The 16,369-nt window shown below is 43.0% G+C and overlaps 1 protein-coding gene across 10 annotated transcripts in view; it reads right to left on the bottom strand.

Annotated features, from left to right (window-relative positions):
* Positions 1–16,369, bottom strand: part of LOC110975864 (methyltransferase-like protein 27) — a 41,155-nt gene that overhangs the window by 12,406 nt on the left and 12,380 nt on the right. The window contains exons 1-7 of one of the 10 annotated variants that reach the window (XM_087133121.1): positions 15,891–16,130; positions 15,206–15,292; positions 13,635–13,791; positions 13,215–13,337; positions 12,460–12,598; positions 12,234–12,326; positions 10,215–11,141 (exon numbers count right to left, since the gene is read on the bottom strand). In XM_087133121.1, the coding sequence (XP_086989247.1) occupies positions 10,954–11,141; positions 12,234–12,326; positions 12,460–12,598; positions 13,215–13,337; positions 13,635–13,791; positions 15,206–15,243 (738 nt within the window). In that variant the 5' untranslated portion in view covers positions 15,244–15,292; positions 15,891–16,130 and the 3' untranslated portion in view covers positions 10,215–10,953. Of the gene's footprint in view, positions 1–705; positions 829–5,149; positions 5,303–6,717; positions 7,146–10,214; positions 11,142–12,233; positions 12,333–12,459; positions 12,599–13,214; positions 13,338–13,634; positions 13,792–13,904; positions 14,061–15,117; positions 15,293–15,890; positions 16,140–16,369 lie in introns of those variants that run through there. The other 9 variants (XM_087133129.1, XM_087133123.1, XM_087133126.1 and 6 more) reach the window with 9 other exon arrangements.

Here is a 16,369-nt window from a genome sequence, read left to right as displayed (position 1 = left end):
TGGATGCAAGTAAGCATAAGTCCGATTAGCTGCTCTGCTGAAATAACCAGTTAACGTCAGCTTTTCCTTCCTGAAAAAGCTGCTGGGAAGGGTTATTGTACCGGCTAATTCTTCAACCTTGCAACTGCGCTTTGACCTAACCAAGCACGACGCGTTAATACGTCAGCCGTGGAAATACAAAAGAATTCTTACACGAGTGTACACGTCCTCCGTGTAACGTATAAGGTAAATAATGTGTGCACCTCATCCAGCGTCAAGTGGATGGGCATGCAAAAAGGCCTTTTATAACATAGCATGCCAAGGAGGTTAAATTTTGGACGATAACATCTCGAAATGAACGTGATGAACTTTTAATAATTTCCACAAACCAGCTAGTTGTTGAAATGATCATCACCAAATGTATACTGCTCCTTCAAAAAGAGATGTGTCAGTGGGCAGTTTGTATAGCATATTGTTGGTTCTTTCCGGACGGCCAGCAGAGGGCCGCCGACACATTGTCTGAATGCACCGACGTGGTTCTAGCTAATGCAAGCTCCAAGAATCAGTTTCTATAAGCACACCACTTACTTCATATGGAAGGGTTTTAGCAAGCATCCAAGGCAGAATAATCTATTACAACTGAGTACAAGTTATGGACCTCAACTCGCGAATCCAAAGAGTGGAGGGATACAATACTGAAACGTTGTGTCTCGTTTTCGAACTCACCTCCTCACCCGCTTTCCCTGTTCCCGCGGCACAGTCCACGATGAGGGCGCTCTTGTCGGGCATCACTTTGGAGAGAGCGTCAACGCACAAAGCTGGACCTTTGTAGTGTTCCTTTTCCAGGTCCTGAAAGGGACAGATTTAACAATTAGTCTGGTTCTCCGACCAAAAGATGCATTCTGTTTTGAGGGATCGCTTGGTCCTGTGGCCGCCAAGGACAACAATGGTATGAATTCCTCCCGTTTCCGAATATTTCCGAACCTTTCAATTCAATTCAATTCAATTCACATTTATTTCCATACTCTTACGGGAGCAAGATAAAGCACAGGAAAGTCATGAAATCCGTAATATCATTGTATAACACTGTACATGATTGATTAATAAAAACATTAGTCACAGAAATCAGAGTAATGAAAAAAACAACTTACAAAAGAGAAAACAATAGCAGAAGCATCACGGAATTAATGAGTATGGAGGCTGTTCAGGGAAGCCAGGGCTTATGGGGAACAGCCTTTGGACAGACATGACAAACTGAACAAAAACAAAACAGACATGGCAGACAGGACAAAACAAGATAGGCATGGCAGACAGGACAGAAACAAGACAGACATGGCAGACAGGACAGAAACAAGACAGATGACGAACAGACAAGACAAAAGACAAGACAAAACAATAATTAATGGACGAAAATCTTATCAGCTAATTTGAAATCCAAAGAAGGCAATGATAATCCACGAAGTAACATAATGAAATAAATACAAATAAGACAATTAAAGAGCAAGCTGTGCCGTGTAATGGGATAGGTGGGCTCTTTTATACGAAGTTTTGAAACAACCCACAGAAGATTGATCTTTAATTTGATTGTCGATGGTGTTCCAAAGTCGGGCTCCATAAAAGCGAAGTGTGTGCATTGAATAAGAGGTACGAGTGAAAGGAATATAAAGATTACACCGGGATCTAGTGGAATAGCTGTGAACAGTTTCAATAGATCTAAAGTAAAAGGCAAAAGTGGAAGGGAGGAGGTTACGATAGAATTTGTACATAAAGATACCAGTTTGAAGTTTATGTATGTCGAAGACAGTAAGGGTGCGATGTTGTGCAAACAAGGGTGCACTGTGAGCACGAGGGTGTGAGAGAGTGCATATTCTAATGGCACGTTTTTGAGAGACAAATAAAGAATGCAATTTGCGACTACTTGAATTCGCCCAGACGATATTGCAGTAGGAGAGATACGGAAGAATAAGTGTGTTATATAATAAGACCAAAGAGAAAGAGTTAAGAAAGTGACGAAGCTTAGAAAGGACACCAGTATTACGAGAAATAATTTTTGTAATAGAGGAGATATGCTCAGACCAAGAAAGATTATAATCAACAACAACCCCTAGAAATTTGGCAGATGACACCCTTTGGATGGGAATATTGTCAATCATGACAGGAGACAAATTGAAATGGACGGAGGAAGGAGATTTGCTGAAGAAGATGAAGCTAGTCTTTGTGTGGTTTAAAGAGAGTTTGTTTGATCGAAACCATAGCGAGACTTGAAAGAGTTCAGAGTTAAGAGAGTTGACGAGATCATCGTAGTTGGGATGAGTATGCAGAATAGTCGTGTCGTCAGCAAATAGAGTAAAGGAGAGAAGAGAAGAGGAACGATGAAGATCATTGATGTAGAACAGGAAAAGGAGTGGACCAAGGATCGAACCTTGGGGAACACCATGCAGAATTGAAAGCCGGTCGGAGTCACACTTCAATACAGATGCATATTGTTGTCTATTATGAAGGTAGTTTTTGAACCACTGAAGTGCGACTCCTCTGATACCATAGTGTTCTAATTTGGCAAGGAGAATAGAGTGGTTAATGGTGTCGAATGCTTTCGAGAGATCAATGAACACACCTATGGCATAGAGTTTCTTACAGAGAGCATCTGTAACAGTGTCAATGAATTGAATGAGGGCCATGTCAGTGGAGTGTTTACTGCGAAAGCCGTATTGATTATCATAAAGAAGGTGAAAGTTAGCAGCAAAATCAAAGAGGCGATTGTAGACTAGTTTCTCGAGGATTTTGGAGAAACAGAAACAGGAGTAAAGAAACAGGCCGGTAGTTTCCGATGGTACGGGCATCTCCATTTTTGTAAATAGGAATAACTTTAGCTATTTTGGGATTAGAAGGAACCGCACCTGAAGATAAGGATAGATTACAGATGTAAGTGAGAGGTTCAGCTATAAAACAGATGGCCGATTTGATAACAGTAGAGCAGATGCCGTCGAACCCGAAACTAGCACTGGATTTGAGTTGTCTTCCAATACGAATGATTTCTAAGGAATCTGTTGGAGTGAAAAAGAAAGAGGAGGGATTCGAGTTGTGGAGATAATCGGAGAAGCGAACGTTTGTGGGTGGGATTTTGTTAGCAAGGGAAGAACCTAAGTTAGTAAAAAAAGAGTTGAAAGAATTGGCAATGTCGAGAGGGCTTGAAATAGTGTGGTCCCCATCCACAAAACTGTCGTTGCGATCTTGTGGCATACCAATTATGCGAATGTTGTTCCTGCGGCAGTGATCAGCTAGAAGTTTTTCCAATCTGCCAACTTGGAGTGCCATTTTGTCCAGCTCCTTGACTTCCTTCTCCAGGTCGTTTATCCGGTTAGATTGGAATTCTATTGCTTTGTTGAAGCTTTCTTCATACCGGTCCATCCGTCTGTGCAGATCAGCTTGGCCCTGACGTATCTCTGTTACTTAGCGCGTCCCTGACGAATCGCTGGAAATCATTGTCCATGGCCGGCGGATGGTCACGGTGGGGATCCAGGCTCTGCGTAGGGTCATGGCTGGTCTGTTGTGGTGACACAGGATCGTGTCGATCCGCTGAAGAAGCTCGTCGGGTTTTGCATGATCTTGACCGCCCTGAAGGCATTTTGTTGGTCAATTTATCATCTAAGTGACAGTGATAATATGATGGGCCGAATTGTACCAAGCAACCGAAGGAAGAAGTAAGAAAAGGAGCTATAAATGACGATTTTTTGGAGCTCAAGCTTTCAAGGTAATACCGAAATTCATTTCGTTGATATTGGGTCGGCCTGCTGTCGGTAACATCCGCGACATTTGACCGCGTGAAAAAAAATCCTCAGCTGTTTTCTGGCCGAACTTGTCTTTACTTTTGCACAGCATCGATTTACGTCAATTGTCAAGGAAATAACGACGCATGTAAAAACCAGAGTGAGGTGAAGATAGACATCCACAAAATGCTCCGCCAGGCCATGCTCAATTTAAATCTGTTATGGTTCCTTGGAGCGCATCCCCCTACATGGATAACTGTAGTAATTCTAGCTAGAGGTAATAAATGCCAGCAAGCGCCGACCTTGCAGGAGGCGTGTTCTAATTGGGAACAAGACCAACCCGGGCCCGTCCCGGCTCCGTTGGTGAACTCTGGATAACCTGGTCGATTGCACGGTCCTCGTACCGGCGACGGATCCTTCGAATGTCTGCCCTGTCAACTTTCGATGGTACGTTATGCGCCTACCATGGTCGCAACGGGTAACGGAGAATCAGGGTTCGACTCCGGAGAGGGAGCTTGAGAAACGGCTACCACATCCAAGGAAGGCAGCAGGCGCGCAAATTACCCACTCCCGACACGGGGAGGTAGTGACGAAAAATAGCAATACAGGACTCTTTCTTCCTGTAATTGGAATGAGTACACTTTAAATCCTTTAAAATCTGCATCTCAAACAAGGTTTGTCTTAATTGTTTAAGCCATTGTGACCTTTACCCTTTACCTTTCTACGCTCAGATGCAATAGGCTTGTGGGATTACCAAACCAATGCACAAACCACACACCAATGGAAGGACAAGATGGAAACAGCATATCCATTTGACTTCGTCGGCGGGGCATAAGAAATGGGAAGAACATAATAGACATTGCATCATACTTTATTTTAGTAGACGGCAGCTATCCATGGTACAACGTACTGATACGGCAGCAACCAGCCAGATTTAACCATGGGAACATATAACTGCCTGGAAATTACAAATTGCATTCTGTTGAAAATTCCTGAAATGTCAAAATTCGTTTGGGAATCCAACTTAAATACTGGGTCAAGGATGGCAGGCAATGCCAAATTTTAGTACTGGCCGACAAAAAATAATTTGAACGAAATTTAATGAAAGTCAAAACTGCGTGAAATTGATTTTTTTTCATCAGGCGTACCCGGCGGGGGGGAGTGGTTAACTTTCTTTTTCTTTTTTACTTAAAAAAAGTGGTATGGAGAAATTGAATTCTCTACAATTTTTTTAATAGTTGATGTCGGCAGGAAAACATTTTGAAGGGTACACAGAACTGCTACAGACATCAGTCTCTATTGTGTATGATTAATAGTAATACTGTCTGGGCTGTGTATTTATAATCAGATACATGTATACTAGTTCGATTATAAGAATTATAAGAAAAAAACAGACACAGAACCTCGTCGTAATCCTCAGCCCACTTGTCGTAGAATTCCGCCACGGCCTTTATCCCATCAGGTTTTTTGGACATTTGCCGAATCATCTTAATATTCTCTTCTAGATCTTTCGTTGGATCCGACATCTTTCCAAGGATCGGGGGAGTATGTTTTTCCTGTGGAGACAAAAATGCAAAACGAAACTGAGCGCACCAAAACATCGATTTTTGGACCATATCCCGTTTAGCCGTTTTGTAAAGGTATGCATTGTCAAAATGGCCAGTGGACAGTGAAATTTTCTTCATTTTAGGGTGGTCTGCTTTGGGTACGAATTTCTCAAAAATTCATCTGTCAACTCACTAAAAACTGAAGGGAAAATTGAAAGAGGACACGTCGACCATCATTTTTCTGTCCAGCTTGGACACTTGTGAGAGTTGTATTTTCAAAATGATTTTGAAATTAAAGGATATGCCATTGGTGTCTATGGGAATTTATTTACAAGGGTGCGCCCTGTGCCATATCCAAAGCATAAACCATCGTGGAGATCAATGACACAACGCAGACGACAAACAGAGGATCCCGACTGGTCACGTCTAAATTGGAAGCCTTTGGGGCCGTCACTTTCGGGAGGGGATTTGCACTCAGTAGGTCCGGTCAAAGTTAAATCTCCGAACAAGGTGGACTATCATCAGACTTTTTCCTTCTCGAATTTTCTGAGGGATGGTTTGGGGCCGGGGTGGACATGGAGAATTGACCTTCAGAATATACATTCCCAAAGCAAAGGCTATGTATAATGTGGATGATATAAACACATGATTCATTTCCACTGACTTTTTTTTATAACTAGATGGCGAGCCGGGGCGGGTTGCAACTACATAAAGCAGAGATCAAGTTTCTTGCATACAGTCTCGTTATCTACTCTTATTACATGTATCGTTTCATCAGGCCTTGGTTTTGCTGAATGGCGTTCATGTCTACTTCTTCCACGTTCCACAAAAAATATTCAATACGACTTATGTGCTGTTTGATTAAAACAGCCTTAGGTTTGTGTGCCTGTTAATAAGGGAACGCGTCGCGTCCATTCTCCTGAGCCGGTCTTAAACGGTGATAATCCGCCTCGTGATATAATTGGCCAGTGTTTATCTGTGAGCGAACCCGCTGAGCGCCCTTTTCAAGAAAATGACAGGCCCCGATATGTGCCCGTTCGCCACTTCCATTCAGTAGAAGAGTCCTAATAGGGGAACAGGCTTACTAATATTTAGCAGTAAATTCATATTTACCGTCATCTCCCGCACGGTTCGGCGTGCTCGGGTAATCAGGGTCATTGCTATTTATCACAGTAGAACTGCACTAATATGCACGCACATATACTTTAATGCTTGGCAATTCTGTGCTCGCGTCCTTAAAAACAAGATCATTCATACGCCAGTAAGCTGGACTCAACTTGAAAATAAAATCTCGGCCTTGCATGCACTCAATCATTTTGTCGATTTAACTGACGACAGTACAGACATCCTCTGCACGTAGGCGCAGGCGCCAGGCCTACAATCAATATTGTGACCTCCAATAATAGCATAAAAAGTAAAACTACCTTCAGCTCAGCCTTTAAGCCTCGACTTCAAACTGCAACTCGATGCTTGTTGATATTCGGTCCGTTTTGAAAGAATCTGTTTGCTTAGTCTGCTTCCCTCCAGACAAGACTGAATGTTTTGTAGCTGGGTAACCTACTCTCCCGGGTTCACGATCTCCGCAGCAGTTTTGCACTAGTATTTTCAAGCCAATGATTTACCTCGCATTTACAATACCTAATAAACTCCCCGGCACAAGTTCCAACATGGTGGAACCCTTGGGAAGTCAAGGCCATTAGGTTTTCCCTTTCTCATGTTAACGCACTAGCAGAGCGTCGGTTCCACACCAGAGCAACTGCATCAGGCGTTGAACACGGAGTCGTCGAGTGTGGATCTTGCAGGCGCATTGACAATGCTACCCCGTCCTGCGCCGATGACCCGCGCCGGGTGCATAATTACTGACGTATACGTGTTGGGGCGGGGCCAGAAGGGGTTTGTGCACTGAGCATGCAACATTACCGCCGCCTGCGTTGCACCACACACTGTACGATACATGAACATGTACACTGTACATGTACTGTACATGTACATGTATTTAAGTACAGTCCATGCACACGCAGTGTACGCTGCATTTGCTCAGCCATCTGGCCATGGTTGGGTCTATACTTTGCTACGCATGGTGCATGCTCAGTGGACCGTGGCTCTGTAGGAAGAACAAACTTGTAGACAAATCGTCTTGTTGATGATTATACGGGTGTTCTGTCTTCAAAGTTCAATAATGTTTCAATTGAAATCAATCAGCACGGTCATTTATGTGCGTGTGTGTTGGGAGAGTACGTGTGCGTGCCCCCCCCCACCCCGTGGCTGCACCACTGGGCACGGTCGTAATACGTGAAACCCCAGACTTCAGTTCAGAGCTATTCAACTTTCGGTGTTACGGTCGGAGAAATTACATTAAACGATGGCTGCAATAATTTATATTTGCTTTAACACAGACCTTCAAAATGCACCTTTGTGTCTCAGTTAACCATATTTGCAGCTTTTGTTTCACTTTTTCAAAGGGTGTTTTATTATCTTTTTTGGTTGTTATATACTAATTGATATTTCCATATGCATAAACAAAGCTGTCATGTCATCCCAGGAAGAACGCCTAAATGTTACATTGATTTGTACACACAAGAATCATGCATTTTTGTGGATCTTTCTGGTCAGGACTAAATTTCCCCCTTTTTTGCGGGTTCATTGTTGTTTATCAACAAGCAAGCAATTAGTCCCTTTCTTACAAATGTTTTCAGTCAGTAAAGTCTGGATTCGCCGTTGAACAAAAAACGTATATCCTAAAAAAATCTCTCACCCCTGGAGGACGCAACAGCAACAACGCCCTCAGTTGTCCAGCCAAAATATGGATAATTTTAGGTGTTTAAAAAAGTGCACTTTGAGTGCATTTAACCAATCAGGAACGTAAAAGAGTTTCCATGCTTGAAGAGTACAAAGTTGCAGAAAAATTGTGTCTCAGAAAAATTCATTGCAGCTTTACTTTAACATAACATTGGCTTACATAACACTGCCAGCCACAAGAGTGCAAGACACAGCAAGTTCGAGCGACGACTATCCGCCCCGAGTTGAAGTGCACCCGCAAGCAGCAAAGAAAGACAGATGGTTGTAAGTTATCTAAGGGTGCATTCCACCAAATGGTTGTATTTCTGCGCGCGAGCTCATTAATATTTTACGATCCCGCGGGGTTTTTACAATAAGACAGGCCATAATCAGGAGGCATCATAGAAAATATTTCTATAAATCTCAAATTTAGGACTGTTAGTCTCCAGTTCAGGGCATTTCTTTCACAAAACCCCGAAATTACGGACTTATTTTGCACAGAGGCGGGCAGCTACATTCAGGAATGAGTGCTTAGTTTTATTGCTATTTTGGGGGTATCTGCGTTCAAAGGCGAATAAAAAAGAATTCGTGGCTAACCCCCATGAAATTGAAACGAAAAGTGATCTTCTGGCCATAATCTTGAATTTCAAGTGAAAAAACGGAGGCCAACCTCTTCACGAGAGTCAACAGGCGGCGCTATTTCGGTCCGGTTTTGCACTGTTTTCTACACAGACATATAAACGCATAGACCGCCGGTCTTGCGCGTAAAACCGTGATTTTGAAACGTATGGGCAAACAATGAGCGAAGCGAGGGATGGCAGCGCGTCCAGTGCGCATTACGCGCAACGCACTTACATTGCCTGTATTTGTTTACATGTATTAATGAGCTTCCAAATACGTTCACCTTTTTGCTCTTTGGTACTGCTTTCTATTCTTTTCAAATGTTGCAATCGCATTGTTTTGAATCCGTATGGGTCAAATTAAGTTAAGAGAGGGTTTTTAACAATCGAAAAATGGCTTCATAGAATTGTATGGCCGTAATTCTTCAACTGTGCGTAAATTCCCTATACTGAGGGATGAATTTGCCCATAGTTTTGATTCTAGTCAGGCGCCGCGCAGACCACGAAAAACCCCCTTAGTTTTGACTAGGACCTGGCGTTCTATGCGTTTATATCTGTGGTTTTCTATGGGTGCGTATTTGGTGAAGTGCAACCCTAAAGTGGGTTCTTGCACGCCGCGTTCTGCGTGTACGCAAAGACCATAAATTCGTTACGCGTACTCAGCGTGGTCCGCGTCAAACGCGCCACTGATCTCCTTTATAAACGCACGCTTACGGGCTGAGTACCCTCCCCCCAAACCCACGCCCTCTTTTGTTGCGGTCAGAGCGGATAGTTATCGATAATTTGGCCAACACGCCCCGAACAATGGAGGTCACAATCTAGTCGACCATTTGGGACCAGGCCCTAGGGCATCGTCGCTACGCTGGTCATCAATTGAAACTAATTGTACGAGATTTCAATGGCCAGGTACGCTGGAGATTCGCTACAATGTGACGAGTAACGACGAGATTTTAGAAAATAGAGTCGTTCGAATTCAACTGAATTGCGAGGCTTTGTTAAAAAGCGACTGACTACTTGCCAAACTGCAGCTCGCGCCTAAACTTAATGACATCGATGAATAACGGCGATGTCAACGCGCGCGAAGCTGCAGTCAAAATCACGTCTACGCGCGGGAAGGAACACCATAAGTTATTGACCTACATTTGTACCTTTCCGCCATTTCGTTTGCTTTTAATGTTTTAATGCTTTAAGTCAGAGTATAACCTTTCAGCAAGTATAATATTCAAGGTGATAAATGAGAAACAGTCCGTGTGAAAGTCAGAGAATTGTGTTACGTGCAGTTCGATTGATCCAGTCTTTTCCTTCCTCCATCATTCGAATTAGCATCTCTAGAATTCTAAGCTTCGAAAAGAATAGTCCAGTCATTGAAGGTAACCAGCTGAATGACAAAAAAAAAATCTTCGAACTGCTCGATCGTGGCAACAACCAGTCGTTTAGTAAGGCCAAAATATTTTTCAGTCATGTCGTAAATACACTTCCTTACCGTAAGTACTCGTGAATTATGCAATGTACAAGGCAGGAAAGAATGTTAAAGATCTCATTTAATAATCCATACGTACGATGTTGTGACTCCAAAGTGTTCTTCATGACCAGAAGTAGGACCTTCGGTCCATGTTTTCCATAATCTTTGATAATAAAAGAACACGCGGCTTCGTCTCCTTTCCTAGCTCTGTTTGGTAAGGTCAAGTCCTCAATTATGATAAAGAATCACTGTTTGCCGAAAGGAGCGAAATCCTTAGTCACTTCTTGAAAACAAAGAAACTTTAAAGCTGTATATTATTCACGAATAAAACTTCTGTTGTTGCTTTGAATAAAAATCCAACAAACTGACTTTGTGACTGAAGTTCAAGTCGAAACTGGGGCAAGCACCTTGATTTACGATTGTTTTGATCGCTAACCTGTAACGTTTTGGATTATGTTTTAACAGAGCGGCCAATAATTTTCTGCATAGTGATTTTCATGGAAAGCTTAATCAACAATAACAATCAGGCTGTTTCTCTTGAGGTTCTCAAAGGGGAACAATGTCTCTACAACGTACATGTGTACGTCTTCCACTACTAAAATGTTTCGGCACGGAAAACGCCGTTGGACTTTTTGCTGTAAGACATTTTCAGCAGTTATCTAGCAACTCCTATTTTCGAATAGCAGTTAGTCATTTAATAATCACGCCGAAAAAAAAATTCGAGAAACCGAATACATGCAGCAGTTAAGATCCCACGCGGGGACAGGCCCTAGCTTTGACAAAAAGTCCCTGGAATCCATTTAAAGACGACGAATTGTATACAAGTCAGCCTCATGTGAGCCAAAATACGGGATGTTGGTCTTTTCCACAAGCTCCCAAATTCCCTTCTGTACCAGGTCACTTATGGCGTCCTCGATCCCAAAGAAAGCCTCGTTCTGTTGATCTCCGGACAGCATAATCTTGCCGACAGTGAACACCATGAATCCGCCTGAGTTATTTCACACAGAGAAATACCAAAATGTTCCACATAAGAGCTGCTTTAAAGGAACAATGCGAGGAATTTTCTTAAAAGTCATTTTTGTGCATGCTTAAACTTTTCTTCAATGTTTAAAAACTGTTTGCATCTTTTATGAGTTCAGTGAACTGTAACGTTCACCGTTTTAAACATTCAAAATTGACTACTCTTTTCTGGAGGAGGCGCTGTTAGTGTGATGTAAATCAAACTTGCGGAAAATATCACCCATTCGATCTGCGCAATTATTCTTCCCACTACACGTATTTCAAACGTTCATTGCTTGCTTCAGTAAAATTATTTGAACAGTGAAATTCGAAAAACAGAATTAGAAGCCATTTACTGCGGTGCCACAACGCTCGTGGACAGGTGGTGCGCACGCGTTACTTCCCTCTTCGACCAATAGGGTGTCGTGATTTGCCAAAATGTACGCGCGCGTCGAGCTGAAGAATTTGCGTGTGATGAGTGCGGTGCCACACCAGTTTGGGCGTCTGCAGGGTGCAAGTCCCCGTTTTATTTCGTCAGCCCGAACACGAAGTCTTCCTGTTCCAACTTTGGTCATGCTTAGTCCCGTGTGTCTCCCAAAACCAACTAATTCAAAACACCACCAATGAGGTGAAGTGTTGTATCAAAGTAAATTACTTCCCCTCATTATAAAATGAGTGCAGACAACGAAAGTTGGACTGAGAAAAACGCGATTCACCATGCGATAACTCGGGTGTGTCCCAATTTATGTGGTTTTGCACCACGGCAGGTGTCATCAATCGCAAGCAATACACCTCACAAAGCTATTTCAGTACTTTGGGGTTCCTCAAACTTCCCCCTTCAGTGGAAACCCATTTAGAAATGATGCCAATCTGATCACAACTACAATAGCAAGAACACACGAGGTTCATAATGCTGAAAGACAAGTCATGAATCCATTTTTGAACTTCTGAGTAAATCAGCTTTAAAAAAAAATAGAGCTCATTACATTGTGCACGAGGCAGACATGCTCATTTCATTATCTTAAGAGCCTTTGAAGTGTTAATGTAAAAAGGATTTCAACTGTTTACAAAACAGGCCTACCTTTTTTCACTATCCGTGTCCATTCCGAAAAGGCGTCATGTGATATGTGACCAGCCGCTACGCCACCAACACATATCAAACCACTGTAATAACCTGCATGGCAAAATTGGAACAAAGAAAATCTTGGAAAAACAAAGATTTTAATTTGGGAGCAAATTGCAATTGTTTCCTGAACACAGACCTCACCTATAAAGTTTAAAAAAAAAAGACACATGGATTGACGTACCATCATCGACTCCTTTCAGCTTATGTTTGCCAAGACTGTCGCATATCAGCCTTTCATAGACTCTTTTCGAGGCGCTAATGTCCAGGCTTTTCTGGGAGATATCCACGGCATCTATTCTTTTGAAGCCAAGTTTAGCCAGCTGAGTAACAGCGAGATGACAAAATGAAATACGTAATGCAAAACACTCTCAAACACTAGATGTTTGATTTGGATGCAAGCTGAGCATAAGTCCGAGAAGCTCGTCTGCTGAATTAAATGGGCATGAGAAGAGCCCTATAACCTAGCACGCCAAGAAGGTTAAACTTTGGACGATATGATTAACTCCTGACAATTTCAAACACACAACCAGTTGTTAAATCAAAATAATAATCAGCAAAAATGTACCGTTCTTTCCATTGACAGTTTGCATGATATTTTTGTTTTCCCCGACGGCCAGTAGAGCGCCCCCAGCACCTCTGTCTGAATGCACTGGCCTATAGTTCTTCTGAGACAGCCGATGCCCGCTCGAGAAATTAGTTTCTATCAGTAAGCCGCTTATTCCACGTGGGAAGTTTGGCCAACATCCAAGGAAAACCACTGACTGACAAACGTGTAGGAATTATTGTGTGTTGTGCTATGAGCTGAAAACAGTTTCTCAAAAGCTGGTCCCTCAGAATCGCGCAGACAGGCAAGGTTGTGTTTTCGTTTGTGCACCAGAGTGTCCCTTTGGCGCATCTGAAAAGAGTTGAGTGATCCCGCTTCAAATCCGAACTCACCCCTTCACCCACTTTCCCAGTGCCCGCGGCACAGTCCACGATGAGGGCGCTCTTGTCGGGCAAGACTTTGAAGAGAGCGTCAACGCACAACGCTGGACCCTCGTAGTTTCCTTTTTCCAGGTCCTGGAGGGGGCATATTTAACGGTCAGTCCGGTTCTCTAACCAAAAGATACTATTTTGAGAGGTCGTTCGGTCTGGTCGCCGCCAACCAGAGGGTACAGAGAAAATCAAGCCTCCAGAATTCTGCGTGTAGTTCAGGTTGGCAGGAAAACATTTTAATAGTGACAATAAACATACGCCATATCCCTATACATGTACATGTATACAGACATTTCTTTGTATGGGTTGTGTATCCATAATCACAGAGATTCAGTTCACAACAAGAAAGAAACAGAACATCAAGTGTTTTGACACAAATACCTCGTCATATTTCTCAGCCCACTTGTCGTAGAATTCCGCCACGGCCTTGGTCCCGTCAGCTTTCTTTGACAAGTCCCTAATCGTCTTCACATTCATATTTACATCTCTTGTTGGATCCGACATCTTGCCAAGGGGCGAAAGTGGGCTATAAACTTTCCTGTGGAAGAAAAGTGCAAAACAAAATTACACACACGTACACAAATGCCAGCTTTTGGGCACATTCATTTGACATTTCATGTACTTCCACCCCCAGCATTATCTCTTCCTTGCGTTTTGTCTTTAACCCGTCAGACCGATTGAGCTAGTACTTTGTCGGATTGCAACGGTGGGTGACGTGTCGATGTAACAAAATCAGTAGAGTAGTGCCTTTTTGCTCAGCCTTGGCCTTAAGGGGGCCATAAGGTATCGAACGATACTGTATCACTCACCTGTGATGTAGCGCAATTGGGTTGATAAGCGCACTGACAGTAACATTTCTGATCAATAATATGTATCACAATTTAACATGCAACACTCGAACGGAATCTTGGAACCAGTAAAGTAACTCAGCAAAGCACTGACACTGCATCCAACCCTAACATACAAAATCAAGCGATTTTGTACCAGAATGCGATGTTTATCGTCAGGAATCACTGAAATGGAACAGTAGGATCACTTTTACAGTTTGCGATGACGTTTGGCCCTGGAATTGATAAGTGAACCTCGAGCTGGGTTCAGTCATGACAGTTTGACACCACCATGATCCCTTCGGTTCAGCGGTGCACAGCCTGTTTTAACCGACTGACTAGTATGCATGTGGAAGCCCAGATACTAGATTACTCGTACTCGGGAAAGTCCTCTCAGATTTCTATACATGAAACACGACAAACTCTGAGTGAACCTGAGATGGAATGTTTTTAAAATGGTCCCACACGAAGCAAAGTGTTGAAAAGTGACACCAATATTACAGTGTACTGGTACGTGTACTTGATTCTCCACGTAGTTAACCTGTGTACATGGTGTGTTTCCCAACTTCGTGAGCCAACTGTGTGCAGTGGCGTAACTTAAAGGGGCAAGCCCCCCCCCGGCCTGTGCCCTACCCTACCTCAGAAATTAGAGAAGGAAAAAGATCTGGTGATAATTCATCTAAAGTAATGAGTGCTTTAAATGGGATCGCATCCACGGAGTGGCCCTCCTCCAGAAAATGAGTGGCCCCTTAGTTAAGAGCCCGGCTGCAAATTGTACTCTCCATAGCTCGCCGCGCCACTGCATACGAAAGATCAAGAGCGTGAAAGTAAAAGGTCACGCATCGAGCTTCCGGAACCCTCGCGCGGTCCACCTATGGGAATTTTACATCGGGCCATCCTATCACGTTTGATCATTTTTCCGAAGAATGGTTCCCAACTGAAACCACCCCATCCGGCAGTAATATATAGGAAAAATCACCTGGAAATGCGTAAAAACGAATTTCATTAACGACCTTTCACTTCCGGCGGTGTCTTACCTAGGTCTCGATCCTTGTTCGTTCACGTTTGTTGTCACCGTGCTTACGAGAAATCGAGATTGTACAACGTTGCAAAGATTTTACCTACGTGCAGTCGATGGGTTCTAAAATCCGTTGAGTTGACATGACGCAGTTCTTTTCAGCAAAGGTAGAATCTTCCGTAAAAGTTTATTACCTTATAAATTAAAAAGTCGGTAAAATGTTGTGATCTGTTTTTATTTTGGCTGTTACCGACAGACTACCATAAAACGTCAAACCGTAAATGTTCATCTGACTCTGACTACAAGATGCCACATTACACTGTTCTGCATGTACATGTATTTCAGATTTCTGGAAGTGACGGGTACATTTTTGGCAGGATATTTCTCTTTTGGGTCAGCTAATTTTTCAGTTTCTATAAATTGATACACTAGCAAATATTTTCCCAAGCTCTTTTCCTGAGTTGGATTTTTCAAGAAGTGACTGAACGAAAAGAAATTATACATTGTAACATTTTTTGTTGCTCTCTTCCGGCGGGTCGGCAAACTCGACATGTTCGGTGATTCGGTTCATTGCTATTTGCAGCATAGAACGTACGCATGAATGCACATACCGTACTTTACTCTGCAAAACAAAATTGTCCTGTGCTTGATCTAGCTGGGAAGTTGAAGACTCGGAATAGGCCTACTACGAACTCTGAGTTGCACTCAATCATAGTTTGTCGATTGAATGTGATGACAGAACAAATATGCATCTGACGCAGGCCTAGAATCAGTAATGAGACGCGAAAGTACCTTCAGCTTAGCCTTGGATCCTCTGCAGTGAGCTTGACACTGTTCCTCGATATGTTGGCATCCGATCTGTTTTGCATGAACACTGCATGACGCGTGCCGCCGGGTTGGGGGTGGTGTAGCCCCACGTGAAGGGCTGTAGTCGCTCTCTTATTCAATCCGTCTCTTATCTGTGGTGGCGACAGATAAGAGACAGAGCAACAGAGAGCCACTACAGCCCTATTTATGGGGCTGGTGTAACTATGTACCATTATTGAGCTACATGCATGGACTAAATGCAACCATTTTGCCCACTCATTTTCTGACACGCTTTGTGTATGCTCAGTGGACTGTAGGCCCTGCAGGAAAAATAGACTTGATGGCAAGTCGTTGGGTTGTCGTGTGCTGTCAACGAAATTCAGTAATTTTTAATTCAATCGTAATCCAGCCGCATAATTGGAGTAGTACAGGTTGCTCAGGTTTTAGAGGGGAGTTTCCTTTCG

This window comes from Acanthaster planci, linkage group LG02 (assembly GCF_054643075.1).
Source record: "Acanthaster planci isolate LZ-2023a linkage group LG02, COTS_SCS, whole genome shotgun sequence".
Taxonomy (NCBI): domain Eukaryota; kingdom Metazoa; phylum Echinodermata; class Asteroidea; order Valvatida; family Acanthasteridae; genus Acanthaster; species Acanthaster planci.
Note: the sequence above shows the minus strand (reverse complement) of the source record. Positions and strands in the feature narration are given on the sequence as shown.